At 54.2% G+C, this 21,778-nt stretch overlaps 1 protein-coding gene across 2 annotated transcripts; it reads left to right on the top strand.

Annotated features, from left to right (window-relative positions):
- Positions 1 to 4,239: 4,239 nt before the first annotated feature.
- Positions 4,240 to 20,073, top strand: MAP1S (microtubule associated protein 1S). 2 transcript variants are annotated; one of them, XM_080805314.1, is made up of 7 exons: positions 4,240 to 4,386; positions 5,729 to 5,830; positions 7,304 to 7,386; positions 8,162 to 8,302; positions 8,880 to 11,241; positions 18,812 to 19,047; positions 19,828 to 20,073. In XM_080805314.1, the coding sequence occupies exons 1-7, from the start codon at positions 4,266 to 4,268 to the stop codon at positions 19,981 to 19,983; spliced, it is 3,201 nt and encodes a 1,066-aa protein (XP_080661440.1). In that variant the 5' UTR covers positions 4,240 to 4,265; the 3' UTR covers positions 19,984 to 20,073. The 2 variants fall into 2 exon arrangements, with proteins under 2 accessions (XP_080661440.1, XP_080661439.1); XM_080805313.1 differs by lacking the exons at positions 18,812 to 19,047; positions 19,828 to 20,073 and adding an exon at positions 17,412 to 17,547 and having other exon boundaries at positions 4,265 to 4,386.
- Positions 20,074 to 21,778: the final 1,705 nt, after the last annotated feature.

Raw genomic sequence — 21,778 nt, 5'->3', positions numbered from 1 at the left:
CAAAGCAAAAACCATTCAGCACCTGTTGCTTCTGCTCTGGGGGAGGGAATTAGAGCCACAGGCTCCTCCCAGGAGACTCCTGCTGGCTTCATATTCCTCTCCTCCAGGGCATACTTATGCTCCACCTCTCCTTGCCCCTCATCCATGACTTTTTGGGGAATCTGTGTGGTTCTGACTCCCTGAGCCTGGGGACTCCTTGGGAACAGGCTAGGGTGAGTTTGGCACAAGAGGATTTGGCTGGAGGTGTTTGTTGAATTAATGAATACATCATCTGCCTGATGAACTCCTATGCACTCTTCAAAACCCTAGCTCCAATGTCCCTTTTTTGAGGATACCTTCTCTCTCTCCCCAGTCAAAGCCCTCACTCCTCTACTCGCAATTCTTCCAGCTCCTGAACCCACCCTCCAGCCCAACCCTGACTCCCCAGGGCTAGGGGACATCCATGGACAGCTCTTCCTCCTGTATACTGAGGTCTCCTTGGGAACCAGGACTGAGAACTCTTAGGGGCACAGGAGAGTTATCAGGAAGTGTTTCCGGAGGGGATAAATGAACAAATGAATGATGAATGAGTATTGCAGGGCCTGGAGTCAGATGTCCTGGGTTCACATCCTGGCCAGGGTGCTGAACACCGAATCTGCCCCTTGACTTCTCCTAATATCTCTTGCCCACTTATTAAATGTGTTTACTCAGAGATTTTGTCCTAAATCGTTGCAAGGGTAAAATTAACTAATATATAAAGCACACAGCCCTGGGGACCTCAGGCTCCTTCAATCCCAGACTGGGAGTGATGCACACCCAGAACCAACAGTTTTGTTCCCCTCCCCAGCACTGAGAACTTGTGTTCTCAACACACATGCTTAATGGATGTTGACAGATGTACTGCATTGGTGAGAAGGGTAGAGGATGGGCGGGGAAAAAAGCAAATATTGAAAAGGCTAAAATCAAAGTGTTGCTGAGGATGGATGGACCTCACAGACCGCTTGGGAAAGCAGTCTGGCCATCTCTTACCCCATCTCCCAGCCATCCCACCCCTAGGCATTTATGGGGGGAGTGGGGAGAATGAGGTATAGTCACCAAAAGACATGTACAAAAAAGGCTCAAAACAGTTTCATCCACTATAGCCCAAAACGAAACAACCCAAATGTCCACCATCAGGTGAAAGGGACAAACGGTATAAAGCTGGTACCCAGAGCTTTTAATAACAAGAATAGTAACGACGATGATGATAAAATCCAGGTCTTTTCAAGGACGTGGAGGCATTGGAATCCTCATACGTTGCTGACGGGAATGTGAAATGGTGCAGCCGCCACCGTGGAAAATGGGTCTGGCAGCTCTTCAAAAAACTAAACATAGAATTACCATGTGACTCAGAGATTCCACTCCTAGGCATACACGCAAGGGAATGGAGAGCTGATATTCAGCAAAAACTTGTACACTAATGTTCCCAGCAGCACTAGTCACAATAGCAAAAAGGTACAAATCACCCAAAAGTCCACCAATGGTTGAATGGATAAACCAGGAATGTCAGGAGTAAAGTAGCCGTACGTGGATACAACATGCATGCACCTAGAAAACAAGATGCTGAGTGATGGAAGCCTGATAGAAATGGCCAGATAGGGTATGAAATGTCCAGGACAGATTTATAGGGACAGAAAGTAGAATACTGGTTGCCAGGGGCTGGAAGGAGGGGAACGGGGAGTGATGGCTAATGGGAATGCAAGTGTTGCAGAGCTAGTATCAGTGAAGGTGGCAAGACATTGTGAACTGAAGGTACTATGTGTCACTGAATTATATACTTTAAAATGGTTAAAATAAGTTATGTGTTATATGTATTTTACTGCAACATAAAAAAAATGGAACCAGAGACTACTACCTAGCCATGAAAAGGAGTAACACCTGCTCCTCGCCATAAGAGAAGCAGGATCCAAGAGTGGACACCCTCTGTGATCCCATTTATGCGAAGTTCAGAACCAGGTAAAACTCACCTATAATGATAGAGGTCGGGGCAGTGGTTGCCTTGAGGGAGGGGAGCATCAGCTGGGAAGTCCAAGCAACTGCCAGGAGCTGGGCATGTCCTAGATCCTGACCAAAGGGTCATTGTCCTTGTCAATTTCCACATTATACATTTGTGAACTTGCCCATGCCTTACGTTAAACCTCAAGAAACACGTTTAAAAAAGAAAGAAAAGAAAAGAACTGCCAGGGTAGGAAAACAAAAAGAGTGTCCAGCAGTCTTGAGGGCTAAGGTATCCATTTTCCCCCACAAATGCTGTCATTTGATCCCTCTAGGGATGGATGACCTTGAAAGAGGCATGGAGCTGGGTGTACACAAAGGCAGAAGGACAGTGACCTGAGTTTGGTGCCTGGGATCTCAGAAATGATGCCCCAGATGCTTCATAGCTGGGGAGACACTCCTCACATTTCCCATTTGGGGGTCATCCACCTGGGTGACACTCTGGGACAGAAAAACCTCAGGACTCCAGAACACTGAGAACATCAGCCCCCAGAGTCCTTGGGGACAACCTTTCCTCCCAAATCAGACACCCTGGTGGAGAACATTCTCACACTTCAGGACCCTTTAAGACAAAGTAGAATTAATAGCCACAATCATAACTCACACCCTTGGGCAGGAAGGAAGAGCACAGATTTTGGTCAGAAGGTCCTGGATTCAAGTCCTACCTCAAACAATAAATACACCTGAAAGAATCAATGAGTAAATGAATGGTGGACGAATGGGATTTTCACCCTCATTTCCAAGCCTTTATCACGCATTTCCAGGATACTCAGCCTTGTGTTACAAAAGGTCAGGGCTCCAGAGAAGCCTCTGCCTGGCCCTGCCTCCAACTGAGCTCCCAGCCTGATAGGTGAGATAGAGCCTGACACAGACACTCCCATTCCTGTTATTGCTCATAGCAATAATGCAAGAAATCACATGCAGCCAGGACACAGGGGAGGGAGCTAAGAAGGAGGGACCGGGATAGAGGAAGAATGCCAGGGCTAAAAAGAGAGAGAGGAAGTGGAGTACTTGGACGTTAGACAGCACGTGGCCAGCAACTGACCAGGGAGGAAGTTGGGCTGAACAACCCTAGATAATGAAGGATAGCAGGAGGCCAATCCTGTTTCCCAGGCCTTTTCATTTCTGTGTTGTATGCTTCCAGAGATGGAGACCTCACTCCCAAGAGAGACAACCCAGCCCTTCCTGGGCACAGGCAACCATCAAAAAGTTTGATGCAATGTAACTTTTTAAGTAGTGGCCACCATAGTTTAAAGGGTTGAATGAGGGATGCCTGGGTGGCTCAGTTGGTTAAGCATCTGCCTTCGGCTCAGGTCATGATCCCAGGTTCTGGGATCAAGCCCTGCTTTGGGAGGGGGGCTGTCCCTGCTCAGTGGGGAGTCTGCGTCTCCCTCTCCTTCTGCCCCTCCCCCTGCCTATGCACACAAGCGCTCTCTCTTTCTCAAATAAATAAATAAAATCGTTTAAAAAAAAGGTTGAATGAGATTGTTTGGGGAAGGAGGGGTACCCATGTGAGACTGGCAGTCAGTGCCTGCCACAGGCTGGACCTAGAATCAAACTCACTTGGGTTCACTTCTGTTCTACCACTTAAGGGGCTGATGACTTCATTTCTCCAAGCCTCAGTTTCCTCTCTGAAGTGACCATAACAACATTACCTACCTCATGGATTTATTCAATGAGCTAATGGAGTAAAATGTCTGGCACATAGGTGCAAGCATGTTACCCTGCTTCGGGACCCAGTGGGCTCAAGAATGTGTTGCAAACACAAACGTACTTTCCTACCTCTAAAATTCTACACATGCTCTAACTTCTGCTTCATATGCTCTTGCTCCGCCACTCACACCTGGCAAACTCCTACACATCCCTTAAAGCCCTAGCTATAAGATAATTTTCTTTTCTCTGTTCAAGCCCTGACCCAGGGACCTATAAGCATGTATGGGACCTGGTTCTGACTGGGCCCACTGTGATGTGGTAAGTTCTCGTGGTAGGCATGCACTCTAAGCTTGTTGAATGAATGGATGGATGGATGGACAGATGGACGAAGGAATGATCACTTGGGAGGGGGTGGCCATGGTGGCGACCCAAGAGTCAGCCAACCACTTCGGTGCTCAGCTCCGGAAACCTGAAGGGGTCGACGGTGGCAGATGAGGGGCGAGGAGGCTTCCGGGCGGGGTCTTCAGTTCTTCCGGTTTGGCCCCTTTAAGGGGCGGGGCCAGCGGGGTGGGCGCTCGGAGCGTCAGTGCGGCGCGAAGATGGCGGCGGCGGTGGTGGGTCCCGGGGCGGCTCAGGCGCCGAGCTCGCTGCTGCTCGTGGTGGGCGGCGAGTGCGGGTGCTCGGGGCTGCTTGCCTATGTGCTGGAGGAGCTCGAACGAGGTCGGGCCAGCCTGGGGGCGCGGCGTGCGGGAGGCGGGCGCGGTCGCTTGTCTCGGCCCGAGGGCCGGGGGGTGGGGCGGCCGGGTTGGGGGCGGGGAGGGGATAGGATTGGGGAGCGGCGGGATCCTGGGGCCGAGAGGCTTGGTCTTCCTCACCGTTAGGCGCATGGCGCGGGCTGAGGCCTTCGGTGCCCGCGGAGAAGGCGGTGCCCGGTCCTGGCTTGGGCTGCCCCGCCCCGACCGGGGTGCAGCCCAGGGACGGGACGCGGGGCCGGGGCTTTGGGACCCACGTGATTGGGCAACAACGGACGAAGGTTCTCCTTCCCGCCCGACTGGCAGGCCGAAGGGAGGGTGGGGTCACCTCGAATTCCCCGGCCTTAGCATCCTGGACGTCCTGAAAGGAGGAACGGGGTGCGGAGGCTGGGCCTGGAGCCCCGGGGCCCACTTTCCATTGCTCCACAAGGAGCTTGCTAATTGGGGTGTGGGCGGGCGCGGTCTGCCCAGGGGATTTGGCATCTGGGGAGGTGAGTCATAGGTGCACCTGCAAAGTTCACCTGCAGCCACTTGGCTCGGTGGAACCGGCGGGCGTGGTGCACCCCACACCGTGTTTGGAGGGCATTCATTCCCCCCACCCAATCAGATGGATAGGGCCTGCGGTCTGGCTCCTGTAAAATGGGAGGGCAGCACACACTTCAGTTCTCATGCTTGGGAATGTCGTCGTCTGTACCTGGGTCCTCCTGCCCCCTCTCCCCCCGACCCATGTGCTGGGATAGTGTGGGGACCACAGGTAGGTTCAGCTCTGCTCTCACAGGGCCAACAGTCTGGTAGGGGGATGGAACCAAAGTGGGTGAGGAGATGGAACAAGTTTTAAGCTCACCTGCTGTCAGGAGTGTTCAGAACGGTGCGAACAGCTGAGGACCTGAAGGGTAGAAGCAGAGGGAAGGGCCTCCTGAGAGTGGGAGCAGCTGGTGCAAAGGCCAAGCTGTGGGAGTGTGTCTGGGAGTGTGTCTGGTCGGGTGTAGAAGCTGTGAGACCAGTGGTGGGGGTGAGGGCGATGATGGAGGGGACCAAGTGACTGTTTAGGAGGTGGGAGCATTCTTGTTGATGTTGATTCTTCTCTTTGAAATGCTGAGTTATGCTTTGGGTTCCTTGAAACGATGCAGAAAATCCAAGGGCACTTTGAGTGGTTCTGAGTCTCCAGGCTCTTGCATTGGGGGGCAGGTGGAGGGGAGGGGCTGGGATTGCTCCCACTTCCCAGATACTGGTTATTAAACCATTCTCAGAGCGAGGGAGCCCAGCTGAGTCCCTACCTCACTTCTCCTATCCCCCCTCCCCCCCAACAGGCATCCGGTCCTGGGACATTGACCCTGGCATTTGCAGCCTTGATGAGCAGCTCAAGGTTTTTGTGTCCCGGCACTCGGCCACCTTCTCCAGCATTGTGAAAGGTGAGACTGGAGACCCTGCATGCCTGAGCTGCTCCCCTTCCACGCATGAGCTAGTCAAGTGTTCTCTGAGTGCCAGCTATGTGCCAGGCATGGGGGGTCAGGTATGGCTATAAACAGCAGTAATAATACAGCTGCGATCTACAGCATGCGGAGCGGGGCGGGCCCTGACCCACCTCCAGCCAGCTTACTCCAGCTGTACACCAGGCAGGAGCTTGTATTTTTGTTCCCATTTTGCAGATGAGGCAGTTGAGGGGTGGGGGACAGGGCGACCTCCAAGAGTGGGTTCTTTGGATCAGAGGCATCTGGGACTGATGTGTCAAGTGGAGGGAAGGGCCCAGGCAAAGTGAGAAGATACTTGGGAAGTGAGGGGCTGCAGAATGGGCTTGGAAGGTGGAGTGTGGGCCCCCCTGTGGCAGGGACTGTGCCTGGCTCATGGCTGTGTCCCCCATACAGGGCTGAGTGCACAGTAGGTGTGCAATAGATGGGGAGCTGGGAAAGGAGCAGGATCAAGGAAAGGGTCAGATGCCTGGGCTAGCCCCACAGAGCCCGGGTGACCCACCGCACGGAGCAGCTGCTGGCTGGGTTCCAGGTGTCACCCGCGGCCCCTCTTGCCTCAGCCAGCCCATTGAGTCAGCCCCAGGCTGTTGCAGGAGGGGAAGGAAGTGTCCTTCGCCTCATTGTCCTAGCCGTTCCTGGTGGCTTCCTGACCCCTCGCAGGACTGAGGGGGCGGGGGCTGGATATCCCTACTGCTCTGTGTGACCGCGGCAGCTACTTCCTCTCTCTGTGCCTTGGTTTCCCCACTGGAATGGGGCAATATCCGTACAGGACGATAAGCCTGTGATAAGCTGATAAAAGGTTGACCAGTGCCACAAGGTCCCCAGCCTTAGGCCTGGTGCTCCATTTTTGAAACATCTGGGATCTGGGGGGCAGACCAGGTTTCAGATTCCAGAATCACCTCCACTCCCCTCTTCATGGCCCAGGAAGCCTCCCTGCCCCCATGCTCCCCCATGCTCTCCTGTGCTCCCCTCACTCTGGCCTCACCTGCCACTTCCTGATCCTCAGACAGTCCTGCCTCAGAGCCCTTGCCCATGTCTGCCCTCTTCCTGGTGTATCTCGTTGGCCCTCCTGGGCTCAGGCTTCTTGCCTATAAAATGGGGGTGACAGCCTTATCCCCCATAGGGCTGACTGCTGTGAATTGGGGCTGGCGAGCAGTGGAGGCCTGTTGTCACTGTTGTTTCCAGTGTGAGGCCTGCCAAGGCAGGTTTCCTGTTCTTACCTCATCCTGACCTGCAGCTCTACCGTGTGCCTGTTAATCCTCAGATGACCCGCTGGCTAGGGTTCCTGGGAAGCAGAGTCCTGGAGGGGCTTGTGGCTGCCTGGAGTCACACAGGGAGGCAGGGTTCGACCCCAGGACAGCCTGGCCCCGCACACACGGCCCAGCCCCAAACTCACTGTGCCCAATTCTCCCACAGGCCAGCGGAGCCTGCACCACCGCGGAGACACCCTGGAGACCTTGGTCCTCCTAAACCCATCAGACAAGTCTCTATGTGACGAGGTAGGGAACAGTCTGGGAATCTGCTGGGACTGGCACCATCCCAAGTCCTGCCTTCCTGCAGCCCTGGTTTTGTGCTGTTTGAAATCCTCTTGACACCCACTAGCATTGCCCCCTCCTCCAGGAAGCCTCCCCTGAAGGCCTCGGCTGTAGCTTATTCCTTCCTCAGGGGCGATGGTGGGAGTGGATGAAGTCAGGAAAGCCTGGGGTTTGGGAGGAAGGAATGAGTGGGGAACGTCTGTGGGCAGGAAAGTAGGACTTGACTGGTGCTTTTGTCTCGTGCCTCCCTCCTGGCTGGGCCCCCGGAGTTGTCTGAATTGACTTCTTAATACTTCCAGCTTATAGACGTCTGTGTCTTTCTCCCCGTTATCCATGGGAAAGATGAACAAGATAGAACCCCGGGACACTCCTCTAGAGACCCTTGTACAGGTTCATTCTTGGGATCAAAAACGCTCTATTTTGTTCCCTCAAGGAGCTCTGAAGGAGATAAGAGTCAGACACAGAAATCCTCTTTCCCATGGCACTGGGGCTGGGCCAGAGAGAGAAGTGGGCTGGAGGGAGTCCAGAAAGGTGGGCTTCTAGGAAGAGGAGGCACTGGAGCCTGGCTTTAGGTTGAGCGACAGGAGTTTGGGGTGGGGTGCAGGGCTCCAGCTTCCTGTTGAGTACCAGGGCAGGGACAGGGGTGGGGTGGTTATATGTAGATTTGGGGTTGGGGGGGGCGGTGTGCAGGCTTTGTCACTGCACAGAGTAGGGGCTTTAACCATCTCCCCTTCCTCAGCTCCGGAATCTTCTGCTTGACCCTGCCCCTCACAAGCTGCTGGTGTTGGCTGGGCCCTGCTTGGAAGAGACAGGGGAACTGCTGCTCCAAACGGGGGGATTCTCGCTCCGCCACTTCCTCCAGGTCCTAGGGGACAAAGAGGTAAGCCACCTCCTCCTGCTTCCCCTGGCTCGTCCCCATTGGGCTCTGTGGCCCTAGTGACCTGTTTCTGCCACCCACTACAGTGTGTGATTTGAGGCTCGGGCTGTAGATCAGCAGACCTCCCAGAGACTTCAAGTGGCACCTGAGGTGCTTGGTCGCAGCAGGATAGGGTCCTTTCTAGAGTCCTTAGTCTGGATGGTACAAATGAGCAAAACTATCTGGTAAACCACCTTTTCACATTATGAGAGTGATGTAACGATGGGTGAGATAAGAAGCAGATATGGAGGTAGGGGGCACAGAAGGTCTCCCTGGAGGAAGCTGTGCTGTAGGAAAAGAACAGCAAGTACAAAGGCCCTGGGGTAGGGAGAGTAAGAGAAAGGGTGGGAGAGGGAAGGAGATGGTGAGGCAAGACCATACATTTCTGTCGACCATGGGAAGGGCTGGGTTTTGTCTCAAGGGTGACCAGGGTTGGCCAAGGGATTCTCCCAGGCCCAGGATGCAGCATGGGAGTGTGGCCTAGAAAACTAGTGGCCTAGTTTTCCCAGGGGCTGCTTCTAACTGTTAACCCCTTTCGCAGATCCGGGATCTCCTGGCATCTACACCCCCACCTGCAGACCTGCCCAAGCTCACCATCACCTGCCCGACCTTCGGCGACTGGGCCCAGCTGGCCCCTGAAGTGCTCGGCCTCCACAGCACGCTCCAGCTGCGATGGAACCCGCCTGTGCAGCTTCCGGCGTCCGAGGGCCTGCGCGAGTTCCTGGAGTATGTGGCTGAGTCCCTGGAGCCGCCGTCTCCCTTTGACCTGCTCGAGCCGCCCGCATCCGTGGGCTTCCTCAGGCTCGCCCGGCCCTGCTGCTACATCTTCCCTGGCGGCCTCGGTGATGCTGCTTTCTTCGCCGTCAATGGCTTCACTGTGCTGGTCAATGGGGGCTCCAACCCCAAGTCGAGCTTTTGGAAGCTGGTGCGGCACCTGGACCGGGTGGACGCGGTGCTGGTGACCCACGCGGGCGCTGATAGCCTCCCAGGCCTCAACAGTCTGCTGCGGCGCAAGCTGGCAGAGCGCGAGGAGGCGGCGGCCGATGGGGGCTCAGGGGACGACCGGCTCCGTAGGCTCATCTCCCCCAACCTGGGGGTCGTGTTCCTCAATGCCCGCATTGCCGCCTCGAGGCTGGTGAGTGGCGAGGATGAGGCAGAGCTGGCCCTCAGCCTCTTGGCCCGGCTGGGCATCACACCCCTGACTCTGAACCGCGGGCCGCTCCCAGCCGAGCCCACCGTGCTCTTTCAGAAGATGGGCGTGGGACGGCTGGACATGTATGTGTTGCACCCGCCCGCGGCTGGCGCCGAGCGCACGCTGGCCTCCGTGTGTGCCCTGCTGGTGTGGCACCCTGCCGGCCCCACGGAGAAGGTGGTGCGTGTGCTCTTCCCTGGCTGCACCCCGCCCGCCCGCCTCCTGGACGGCCTGGTCCGCCTGCAGCACTTGGGGTTCCTGCGGGAGCCCGTGGTGACCCCCCAGGACTTGCTGGGACCTCGACGAGCCGAGAGCAAGGAAAGCGTGGGCTCCCGGGACAGCTCGAGAAGAGAAGGCCGGACAACAGCACCCAGCAGGCCAGCCCAGGAGCGCCCTGGGGTGGCCCGGAAGGACCCGCCTCGGGTTGAGGCCCCCCGCAGGGCTGAGAAAGAAGCCAGGGTCCCCCGAGAGGTGAAGAAGGACCCCAAGCCAAGTGCCCCTCGGACCCAGACCCGGGAGGTCCGCCAGGTGGCCTCTGCTTCAGTCAGCGTGAAGAAGGCAGGGGCCCCAGCAGCTCCCCGACCCCGCCGAGCACCCAATGTCCCTCGCCCAGGTGTCCCACCGGCGGCGAACGGGCCCCGCAGCCCCCCCAGCTTCCGGTGTGGAGAGGCCAGCCCCCCGACAGAGCCCTGCAGTTCCCCAGCGCCCCAGCTGGTGGCCACACCCAGCCAGGAGAGCAGCCTGGAGCTGGAGCTGGGTTTGAGCCCAGCTGGGGAGGACGGCAGCGCCATGGAGGAGAAGACGCTGGAGCTTCTGCTGGATGCTAGCACCCCCCGGCCACGCACACCCTCGCCTACTGGAGCCCAGCAGGGCCCAGCCGAGAGCAGCGGGCGGCTGTCTCTGAGTCCGCTGCGTGGTGGGGAGGCGGGGCCGGACGCCTCACCCACAGTGACCACGCCCTCGCTGCCCGCCGAGGTGGGCTCTCCACACTCCACGGAGGTAGACGAGTCCCTGTCCGTCTCCTTCGAGCAGGTGCTGCCTCCGCCGCCGCCTGCCAGTGTAGGCGAGGCTGGGCTGAGCCTCCCGCTCCGAGGCCCCCGGGTCCGGCGATCAGCCTCCCCGCACGACGTGGACCTGTGCCTGGTGTCACCCTGCGAGTTTGAGCACCGAAAGGCTGTGCCTGTGGCGCCGGCACCTGCCTCCCCTGGCAGCTCTGATAGCAGTGCTCGGTCCCAGGAGCGGGCTGGAGCACCAGGGGCAGAGGAGACGCCCCCCACATCCGTCAGCGAGTCCCTGCCCACCCTCTCCGACTCGGACCCCCTGCCTGCCGCCCCTGGGACCGCAGACTCAGACGAGGACATGGAGGGCTTTGGGGTCCCTCGCCGCGACCCGCTGCCCGAGCCCCTCAAGTTCCCCCCGCCGCTGCCTACCCCACCCAGCATCTGCATGGTGGACCCCGAGATGCTGCCCCCTGAACAGGCCCGGCCAGCAGAGGGCCTCAACCGTACCCGGAAGTCCCTGGCTCGCACTAACCCCAGCACGGCCGCCTCCAAAGCCACTCCAGCCGCCACTGCCAAGACCAAGGGACCGGCTGGTGGAGACCGAGCCAGTCGGCCGCTCAGCGCCCGGAGCGAGCCCAGTGACAAGGGAGGTCGGGCACCTCTGTCCAGAAAGTCCTCAGTCCCCAAGGCGGCCACTCGGGGCCCATCTGGTAAGTACCCAAGACCCAGGGTCCTACAGTGAGTTACTGGCCCAAGTCTTTTTTCCCTCCTTGCTGTGTGGCCTCAGCCACACCTACCCCCTCTCTGGGCTTCTGATTTTTATATTATAACACGGAAGTTCTGGCTCGCTGTTGAGGCACGTGTATTTCCAAGGCATTTAAACAGTGCCGTCGGTGCAAACAGAAGTGAGCGGATCTGTTCTCATGAACTTGCTGGGGCCACGGTGAGTAAGAAGAAACAGCTGAAATTAATTTTAATAGCAAATTTAACCCCTTTGTACGGAGATTCCCAAGCCCATCGAACCACCAGGTTCAGTGCTGGGCTGGGAGGACTCGATATACAGACTTCTCGTGGCTGAACTGTATTAGAGCAAAAGCATACGGAAAGGAACAGAATCAGCGAGGGTAAGGGGGCGGGGTTCCCTGGGGGGAAACCAGGCATAGGCTCCTAGAGCTGCCTCCTCCTGGCGTAGTAGTCACACCAGGTGCCTTAATGCCGGAGCAGCGAGCTGCAGTGACCCTCAGGAGTTGGCGCCTCCTCAGGAGGCTCATTAGAGATGGAGTGCCCAGGGTTTCTGACGGGGGCTGGTCATGTTGGTCCCCTCTGCCTGACACGCACCCAAATTGCGGGCTCCTCAGGGAGGGGGAAGCAGGGGTTCAGGAGCTGCAAGACCTGTGGGCGCAGTGGGGCACCCTTGTCGCGCAGGCAGTGGGGACCTTTCTGAGATCTGTTTTCCCCATACTCCAGCCAGGGGCCACCCTGTAAGTCACCTCTGAGGCCGGCAGTCTTGTGTACGCCATGGTAACTTTTCTCCCAGTTTTCCTTAGTTGTGGTGAAATGTATGCGACGTGACCTCACCTTAGCCGTGCTGAAGCGCACAGTTCAGGGTCAAGCACATTCATGTTGTTGTGCAACCATCACCAGGGTCCCTGTCCAGGCCTCCTTTTATCTTGCAAAACTGAAACTTTGTCCCCATTAAATACTAACTCCCATTCCTCCTCTCCCAGTCCCCGGCACCCACCATTCATTCATTCCACTTTCTGTTTCTATGGCTCCGACGACACTAGGGATCTCGCGTAAGGGAAATCATACTGTATTTATCTTACTTCACTTAGTAGAGTGTCTCCGTGGTTCATCTGTGCTGTAGCCTGAATTATAACTTTTTCCGTCTTTTTTTTTTCTTTGTTAAGAATTTCCTTTCTTGGGGCGCCTGGGTGGCTCAGTGGGTTAAGCCGCTGCCTTCGGCTCAGGTCATGGTCTCAGGGTCCTGGGATCGAGCCCCGCATCGGGCTCCTCGCTCAGAGGGGAGCCTGCTTCTCTCTCTGCCTCTGCCTGCCTTTCTGCCTGCTTGTGCTCTCTCTCTCTCTCTCTGTCAAATAAATAAATAAAATCTTTAAAAAAAAAAAAAAAGAATTTCCTTTCTTTTTAAGGTTGAATATTATTCCGCTATGTGGATGTACCGTATTTTGTTTATTCATTTACCTGCTGATGGACACCTGAGTTGTTTCCGCTTTTTGGCTACTGTGGAATCACGTTGCCGTGAACACAGTTGGACAGATATCTTTTGGAGATCTTGCTTGCAACTCTTTTGGGTATATTCCCAGAAGGAAGGATTGCTGGATCATACGGCAGATTTATTTTTGATTTTTTTTTTTTTTTTTTTTTCCGAGGAACCGCCATACTGTTTTCCACAGCGGCTGCACCATGTTAGAGTCCCACCAATGGTGCAGAAAGTTCCAGTCTCTCCACATCCTCGCCAACACTGCTTTCTGTATTTTTCTGATGGTGGCCGCGTGATGGGTGTGAGGTGGTATCCCACGGTGGTTTTGATTTGCATTTCTCTAATTAGTGAGCACCTTTTTCCTGTACTGTTGGCCATGCCATTTATATATCTTTTTTGGAGAAATGTCTGTTCAGGTCTTTTGCCCCTTTTTGAATCCGGTTGTCTTGTTGTTGTTGGGTTATGGGAGTTCTGCATATATTCTGTACGGTAATCCTTCATCAGATATATGATTTGCAAATATTTTCTTCCATTCTGGGTGTTGCTTTTTTATTTTGTTGATAGTGCTCTTTGTACAGAAGTTTATAATTTTCATGAAGTCTGGTTTGCCTTTTTTCCCCCCCACTCTGTGCTTTTGGTGTCCTATCCAAAAAATCATTGCCAAATTCAATCTCGTGAAGCTTTTGCTTTGTTCTAAGTTCTGTGGTTTTAGTTATTTTTTTTTTTTAGTTCTTATATTTTGCTCCTTGATGATTTGAGTTAATTTTTGCCTGTAGTGCTAAATAAGGGTTCAACTTCATTCTCTCCATCTGGACATCCAGTTTTGCTAGCACCAGTCTTGGCATTCTTGTCAAACATCATTTCACCATATATGTGAGGCTCTATTTCCAGGCTCTCCGTTCCCTTGGCCTGTTACATATCTGTCTTTCGTCAGTACCACACTGTCTTGGTTGGTATCCCTTTTCCGTGAGTTTACAAATCAGGAAGTGTGAGTCCTCCAAACTTCATTCTTCAGTATTGTCTTGCCTTCCGGAATCCCTTAAGATTCCATAGGAGTTTTAGGGTAAATTTTTCTATTTCTCTAAAAGGCCATCACTGGCACTTGGCCCGTGATAGCATTGAATCCATAGGTCATTTTAGGTAGTGCCAACAGCTCAGTGGATAGTAAGTCTCCCAGTCTACAAATACGGTATGTCTTTCTGTGAATTTCTATGACTTTTTTCATTTCTTTCGGAAGTGTTTTGTAGTTTTCGTATATTTTATTTTCTTGGTTAAGTTAACTTCTAAGTATTTTATTCCTTCTTGATACTATTGTAAATGGAATTGTTAATTTCCTTTTTAGGTTGTTCACCGTTAGCATATAGGAGCATAACTGATTTGTGTGTTTATTTTGTTATCCAGCTACTTTGCTGGATTTGTTTATTCTAGTAGATGGGGTGTGTGTGTGTGCGCGTGCGCTCACGCATCAGTTGAGTTTTCTACACATAGGAGCATATCCTCTGTGAACAGAGATAACTTTAAGGTGTCCAGCACTGTGTTGACTGGAAGCGGCAAAAGCCAACACTTCTTGCCTCGTCCTTGCTCTTAGGAAAAAAGCTCGTAGTCTTTGACCAAGTGTGACGTGAGCTGTGGGTTTCTTGTGTATAGCTTGTATTACGTTGAGGCAGTTTCTTGCTACTCCTAATTTGTTGAGGTTTTATCATCAAATTTTGTCTAATGCCTTTTCTGTAACAATTGAAATGATTGTGTGTGGGGGGGGGTTTAATCATTCATACTATTAATGTGATGTACTGTGTTGATTTTTCTCTTATTTGACGATTTTGTTTTTAAGGGGCACCTGGGTGGCTTAGTCAGTTAAGCATCTGTCTCCCTCTTCCTCTGCTGCTCCTCCGCCCCTGCTGTGCTTTCTTACTCTTGCTCTCTCAAATAAATAAATAAATAAAATCTTTTAAAAAAAAATTTTATTTTCAAGTAGTCTCTACACCCAACATGGGCCTATATTGATTTTTTTTTTTTTTTTTTTTTTGGTGTGTTGAACCATGCATCCCAGGGATAAATCCTGCATCATCACAGTGTCTGATCCTTTTAATATGCTGCTGAATTTGGCTTGCTAATATTTGTCGAAGATTTTTGCATCAAGGTTAATAAGGGATATTGGTCTGTAGTTTTCTTCATAATGTCTTTGACCTTGGTATCACTGGCCTCGTGGATGAATTAGATGTGTTCCCTGTGCTTCAGTGGTTTTGGTAAAGTTTGAGAAGGATCGATGTTAGTTCTCCTTTAAATGTTTGGTAGAAACTTAGTGAAGCCAAGAAGGTTTTAATTACTGATTCAGTCTCCTTACTAACAATGAATCTGTTCAGCTTTTCTGTTTCTTTGTGATTTGGTCTTGGTAGGTTTTGTGTTTCTTAGGAATCTGTATAATTTTCTCTAGGTCATCCAGTTTGTTGGTTGTACAGCTGTTCACAATACTCTCATAATGCTTTTTATGTCTGAGAGTCGGTAGTAGTGTCCCCACTTTTACTTCTGAGTCTTTGCTTTTTTTTCTTAGTCTAGCTAAAGGGCTGTCAATTTTGTTAATCTCTTTGAAGACCAACTTTTGCTTTTGTTGATTATCTTTTGTGTTTTTCTAGTCTCAATTTTTAAAATCTGCTCTTCTCTTTATCATTTTGTTTTTTTGGCTAGCTTTCCTTTTCTTTTTCTAGTTCCTTGGGTTGAAAGGTTGTCATGTTGAGATTTTTTTTTTTTAAGATTTTATTTATTTTTTTGACAGAGAGAGAGAGAGATCACAAGTGGGCAGAGAGGCAGGCGGGGAAGCAGGCTCCCTGCCGAGCGGAGAGCCCGATGTGGGGCTCGATCCCAGGACCCTGAGAGTCATGACCTAAGCTGAAGACAGAGGCTCAACCCACTGAGCCACCCAAGCGCCCCAAGAGATCTTCTTTTTTAATATAAACATTTGTAGGTATAAACTTTCCCTTTATCTCTGCTTTCTCTCAAAGAGATTCCCTCTTTGTCTTTCAGCAGTCAGATTATAGTGGGTCTCACTGCGGATCTCTTTGAGGTCATCCCACTTGGAATTTGTTGAGCTTTTTGGACGTTCATACTAACACCTTTCATCAACTGTGGAAAGTTTGGGGCTCTTATTTCTTCAAATAGTCATTCTGCCCTTTTCTGTCCGGGGACTCCATGTGCGTGTTGGCCCTTTTAATGGTGTCCTGCAAGTCCCTGAAGCTGCTGCTCACTTTCTCCCGTCATCTCTCCGCGTTCCTCAGACTTGATAATTGCTCTCATCCTATCATCAAAAATCACTGTTCGAATCATGAATTGAATTCCTCTGGTGAATTTTCATTTCAGTTATTGTACTTTTCAGCTGCAGGATTTCTTTCAGGTTTATGTCTATGTTTTCTGCGTCCTTGGTGACATTTGTTTCGTTCGTGCAACGTTGTCTTGCTTGTCTTCCTTTCTTTCTGAGAGCGTCTTTAAGACCGTTGCTTTAAAGTTCTTGTCCAGTAAGCCTGCCATCCGGCCTTTCTGGTTTCCGTTGATTTTTTTTTTCCTTTTTTTTCCTTTGAATAGGCTGTATTTCTCCTGTTTCTTTTTATGCCTTGTGGTTGTTGCTGTTGCTGAAAACTGGGCATTCGGATTTAATAGTGTGTTAACTCCAGACATCCACATCTCCCCCTTCCCCTACGTGGCTTCTCTGGTTAATGCTGGGTGCTGCTTCCGGGCTGGAGGTCAGTCTCCGGGGGAATCTGAGAGTCTTCTCAAGTCCTCTCTGAGCCTGTACCTTTCTCCTGCGTGTGTGAGGACTACGCTAAAGCCTCTGTATACAAAGTGGCTTTTGTTTTTTTTATTAAGTTTTTTATTTTAACACCAATCTAGTTAACATTCGGTGTTACATCAGTTTCAGGTGTACGATAACAGTGATTCAGCGCAGTGGCTCTTGAATGACTTAGTCCTTGCATGTCTGGCTCCCAAAAGGGGGAAAAAAGCGAAAAAGGAAGGGAGGTGGGAGGGAGAAGAGGAGAGAAAATGTTCCCAGTCTTTCAGTCTCACGTAAGTTGGGGAGGGGCTGCCGGCGCGACTGTCCTGTCCTCTGGGTGAAAAGGCAGATTCCCGCCGCTCCTGCTGCACCATCATCCCCGAATCCTGCTGAGTTCACTCTGTCCTACCTACCGCTCTATCAGAATATTCCAGCGTGTCATCAATATGAAAAATTACTAGCTAGTTCTGCTTCCCGTTGCCACACCAGGTCCTGGATGCCTGGGGGCGCCTGGGTGGCTCAGTCAGTTAAGCGTCTGTCTTCAGCTCAGGTCATGATCTTGGGGTCCTGGGATCGAGTCCCATATCGGGCTTCTTGGTCAGCGGAGAGCCTGCTTCGCCCTCTGCCTGCCACTCCCTCTACTCATACTTGTGCTCTCTCTCTTTCTCTCTCCAAAATAAATAAGTCTTTAAAAAAAAAAAAGCCCTGGGTGCTCGCATGTGTTTTGCAGCCCCTGCTTGTCTCAGTGCGTACCTGCCACATTGCAGTGGTTGGTGACACCGCAGAGGGCGGTGCAGGCCTAGAAGGACCCAGGGGCTCATGGGAGAGCAGTGATGACGGTTGGCAGTGATCATAGCTCGAGCTTGTGTCCCTGAGTGCTTGCTCACCTGTTCCAGGTGCCTGGGTGTCCCTGACCGTGGCTCTGGCTTCTCTCGACCTGTGGCCTTTCGTTGGCTCCTAGCCTCAGTGCCCACCTGAGCTGCACTTCTTACCCTTGTTGGGCACATTCCAAGGGAGGCACCTGACGAGGCCCTGTGAGATTTGGTAGGTCAGGGGTCCCCAGCACGGTGGCAGGTGGCTCCCCGGGCCTGTGGGGCTGGGCTAGCACCTGGAGGCTGGGAGTCCTCCGGGGCCCGGTCTGCTGGGCCATTTGGCCACTTGGGGTCTCCTTTTCCTACTGCCTCGGACAGACGGACCCTCTGTGCTAGTGTCCGTGAACTGCGCCTCAAAAGAGCCAGAAGATAAACGTTTTCAGCTCTGCAGGCCAGATGGCCTCTGTCCCAACAACTCAACTCTGCGCCGTGGCAGAAGAGCAGCTGAGGACGTAACCGGACGGGCGTCTGGTAGAACCGCATGGATGACAGCAGGCGGTGCGGCGGGCCCCGCTCTGCCCCTGTCCCGCTCCCCTGCGGCTTCCCTTTGCTCTTCCGCCGGCACGGCTCCTGTCTCCCATGAGCCTCCTGTCGCCATAGCAGCTTCTCTTCCTGAGTCTTAAGATCCTCACCACCGCTGTTCGCAGCAATGAGTGAGGGGTGCTGCTTGCCCAGAGCTGGGGGAGTCATTCATTCTGCAAATGCCTCGGTAGCCCTCTGGACCCATACCCCGAGCTGCGCAATGTGTATGATCATAGGATGCCAAGCATCCGGCCACTTTCCTGGGCCTAACATCCAGGTGTGTCCTCAGTCAGTTGCTTATGAGACACACCAAGGACTGGGGGCCTCATCCGCCTTCACCTAGGCTCTGGATTCAAGGCCATGGATGAGGCTCTGAGAGCCGTGCCACATCCTAGCTCTTTCTCTTGCAGTTCTGTCCTTCCCACTCCCACTCTGTCTTCCCATTGCCCTTGGCAGGGATTTTTGTCTCTCTTGCTTACTGCCATGTCCCCAGTGAGTATTGGCCAGGAGGGCTTGATAAAGGCCACTTGAGTAGTTGAACAGATGGATTTCTGTTCTGTTCTGCAGAAGCAGCACATTGTTCTAGGTACCAGTTGCTTTGGGAGCCAAAGCTCTAAAACCTCCTCTTCCAGGAAGCCATCCCTGGTTGCCCCGTCCTACCCTCCTTACCTTTGGCCCGGGTATGTCAGCACCCAGGGACTAGCCCCTGAGGATATGACCAGGGGTATCTGCAGAGCTCACTGAGTAACTGTCCACACCAGGGAGAGCTTATCAACTATAAGATAGTGAGAACGGGCCTTCTCCTGAGGAGGGAACCACTTGGAGTGGTGTAGGGGGAGCTGGGGATCGGCTCCTTCCTGGTTCTAGGAGCTCAGGACTGATGTCGTCCTTCTCACCCGCAGGGTCAGCTGGTAGCCGACCAGGTGGGTCAGCAGCCCCTCCCGGCTCCCCCGTCTACCTGGACCTGGCCTACCTGCCCAGCGGGAGCAGCGCCCGGCTGCTGGACGAGGAGTTCTTCCGGCGGGTGCGTGCGCTCTGCTACGTCATCAGTGGCCAGGACCAGCGTAAGGAAGAGGGCATGCGGGCAGTCCTGGACGCCCTGCTGGCCGGCAAGCAGCAGTGGGACCGTGACCTCCAGGTGCGTGACTACTCCGGGGCCTCAGGCAGTCTTGGCAGAAGGTAGGGTCCACGCCTCCTGTGACCTTCCCGTTGAATGTCATCTCATGAGGTCTGTGCGACCCTCAGCCATCCGCAGACCGAGTGGGGCTCAGAGAGACTTAGCTGTGCCCCCAGGGCCACGGAAGTGAAAGCAGGCGCAGAGGTCCCACCTGCTGTCAGGATGCTGTTCTTGTTGCGTCCACATGGTCTGTCAGCAGCAGCCTGGGGGCGGGTGCTGGGTGGGGAGGAATAAGCCAGGTGTCCCTGCGGCTGACAAAGGGGAGCCTGGAGCCTGAAGCCTTTGGGCTGCCGTTGTCCTCAGAGGAAACCTTGAGACAGAGCCTTGGAGCAGGAGACAAGTTTGGGTGGAAGCAGGAGCTTCCTGGCCCCCGTGCTGCCCGTGAGCGGGCTGGCACCCAGCCTTGCCAGGAGCCCCGCAGCCCGGAGGGAGCCTGGAGGGAGGGTCCCAGGCGCAGGGCAGGGCGGTGGAGCAAGCCTGGCTGGTGCAGGGGAGGAGCTGGAGGGAGGCCTGGCCTCTTGTGTCGTGAGAGGCTCCCTTCCCCTGGGTGCTGCAGAGAAGAGAAGGGACTTCGGGGCTGGGCTGGCCCCCAGCTGCAGACATCTGGGGCGGGGAGAAGGGAAGCCGAGCAAACGTGCTTAGAGGAGGAGGGCCTGAGGTGCCGGGAGTGGAGCTGGGGCCCTGGGCCAGGAGGGCTGAGGGTGCTTTCCCTCACCGACGGGCCGTCTGTCCCACCCGCAGGTGACCCTGATCCCCACCTTCGACTCGGTGGCGATGCACGAGTGGTACGAGGAGACGCACGCACGGCACCAGGCTCTGGGCATCACCGTGCTGGGCAGCAACAGCACCGTGTCCATGCAGGACGAGGCCTTCCCCGCCTGCAAGGTGGAGTTCTAGCCCCGTGCCCACCACCCAGCCCCTCAGCCCGGAGTCGGCCACTGCCTGAGAGTCCCCCGCATCAGAAATAAACCAGGTACCCCACTCGGCTGTAGCCTCCGTTCCTTCTGCTGACAGGAGACTTGGCGGCGTCCAGGGGTGTCATTGCCACTCTGCTGGCCTCCCAGTTCAGGGGCAACCCCAGGAGCCCCCAGGTGAGGCACACTCCGGCCTCCATGTTGCGGATGGAAGGACCCAGGCCCAGGGGTGGGTGGGCCTCTTGGGCAGGGACCACCAGCGGCTGCTGTGTGCTGCTGACCGTGAGGGGCTGATTTTCCAGTGGGGAAGCTGGTTCCCCTGGGCAGCTGCTGGACCTCCATCACACGCGCGGTCCGTGACCCGGTGAGATTTGAACCCAAGGCTCTAAGCTCCAAAGCTGGGAAAACAGGTTCCTCTCCGTTTCTAGAGATGATCGATGTCATGGCAGGAGAGTCCCATGTGACAGAGAGGTCTTAAGAATCGGAAACCCAAAGGTTACAAGACATCAATTCCTGAAAGACCCTCTTCCTTGCCTGCCCCCTGCCTGTGTGGGGAGACCTAGAACATAATGTTAGAGAAGGTGCCACGTGCACTGGCTTAGACAGCAACCCAGAAAGCATGCGTCTGTCCTGTCACCCGATGTCTGTGAGTGGGACTGAGTAGAGAGATGGAATTAAGTGAAGGATCTTGGGATTATCTGGATGGGCCCTAAATCCAATGACAGTTGTCCTCATAAGAGACAAAAGAGGTGACACTGCGAGAGGAAGGCCGCGTGGAGATGGAGGCAGAGCCTGTGGCCCTCACTGGAGCCTCCAGAAGCTAGGAGTGGTGAGGGGTGGTCCCCCCCTAGAACTTTCTAAAGGAACATTGATTTCGGAGTTCAGCCTCCGGAAGTGCATGAGAAGAAACTGTTGTGCTTTGTGACGGCGGCCCCAGAGGAGGCGGTCAGCACAGGGCTCCCTTCCCTGGCTGCAGTGGCCCGAGTCACCACGTGTGGCTGCGGCGGGTCTTCCCCCGAGGACTTGCTCGTTTCTCACAACCCTGGAGGCTGGGAGTTGGGGTGCCGGCTCCGTCGGGCTCTGGTGAGGAGGCGTCCTGGCTGGCACGTGGCTGCATCCTGGCCCTGTGCTCACGTGGAAGGGAGGGGGCGTGGGGGCACGTTCTCTCACACCCCCTTCTTAGGAGAGCACGAATCCCATTGTGAGCCCCCCCCTTCCACTACCTTGATGCTCCCCGGGATCCCCTATGTTCGCAGACACCATCACGGTGGGGAGTCGGGTTGGAATTGCGGGGAGGGGGCTTGAACTGGTTAGGTCTCAGCTGGCCGGTGTCCTGTGTCTGGTTGGACTGGCCCTTATGGTTGCTCCCCCTTGGGCAACAACCATTAGGAAACTGAAAAAGATAAATGTTTCTTACTGACAGGACCTGGAGACCGCAGGGCACCCCCCGAGCCGCACAGTGAGGGGGCGGGGAACGGACACGGGGCCATGTGGTCACTGGTTGGGCTCTGCTTCTGTTGGGGTCCAGGATGGGAGCCTGGGGTTCCCAGGGCTTATTGCTTAGTGCTAACCCTAAACCACGGGAGTAGTAATTTAAAGCACCAGAAGGGAAAAAAACAAGTGGTTCCAAAGGCCATTTCTTAAAACCAACCAAGGTACGCCAGGGTGGCTCAGTGCGTTAAGCATCTGCTTCAGCTCAGGTCATGACCCTGGGATCCTGGGATCGAGCAGTGTTGGGCTACTTGCTCAGCTGGGAGCCTGCTTCTTTCTGTCAAATA

The sequence above is a fragment of the Martes martes genome, assembly GCF_963455335.1.
Source record: "Martes martes genome assembly, chromosome: 1".
In the NCBI taxonomy this organism is placed as follows: Eukaryota; Metazoa; Chordata; class Mammalia; order Carnivora; family Mustelidae; genus Martes; species Martes martes.
This window is presented reverse-complemented; position numbering and strand designations above follow the sequence as displayed.

Coding starts and splice junctions, on each gene's coding strand:
- MAP1S (XM_080805314.1), top strand. CDS start 4,266: ATGGCGGCGGCGGTGGTGGGTCCCGGGGCGGCTCAGGCGCCGAGCTCG. Junction 7,387..8,161: donor ACAAGTCTCTATGTGACGAG/GTAGGGAACAGT, acceptor CCCCTTCCTCAG/CTCCGGAATCTTCTGCTTGA. Junction 8,303..8,879: donor AGGTCCTAGGGGACAAAGAG/GTAAGCCACCTC, acceptor CCCCTTTCGCAG/ATCCGGGATCTCCTGGCATC.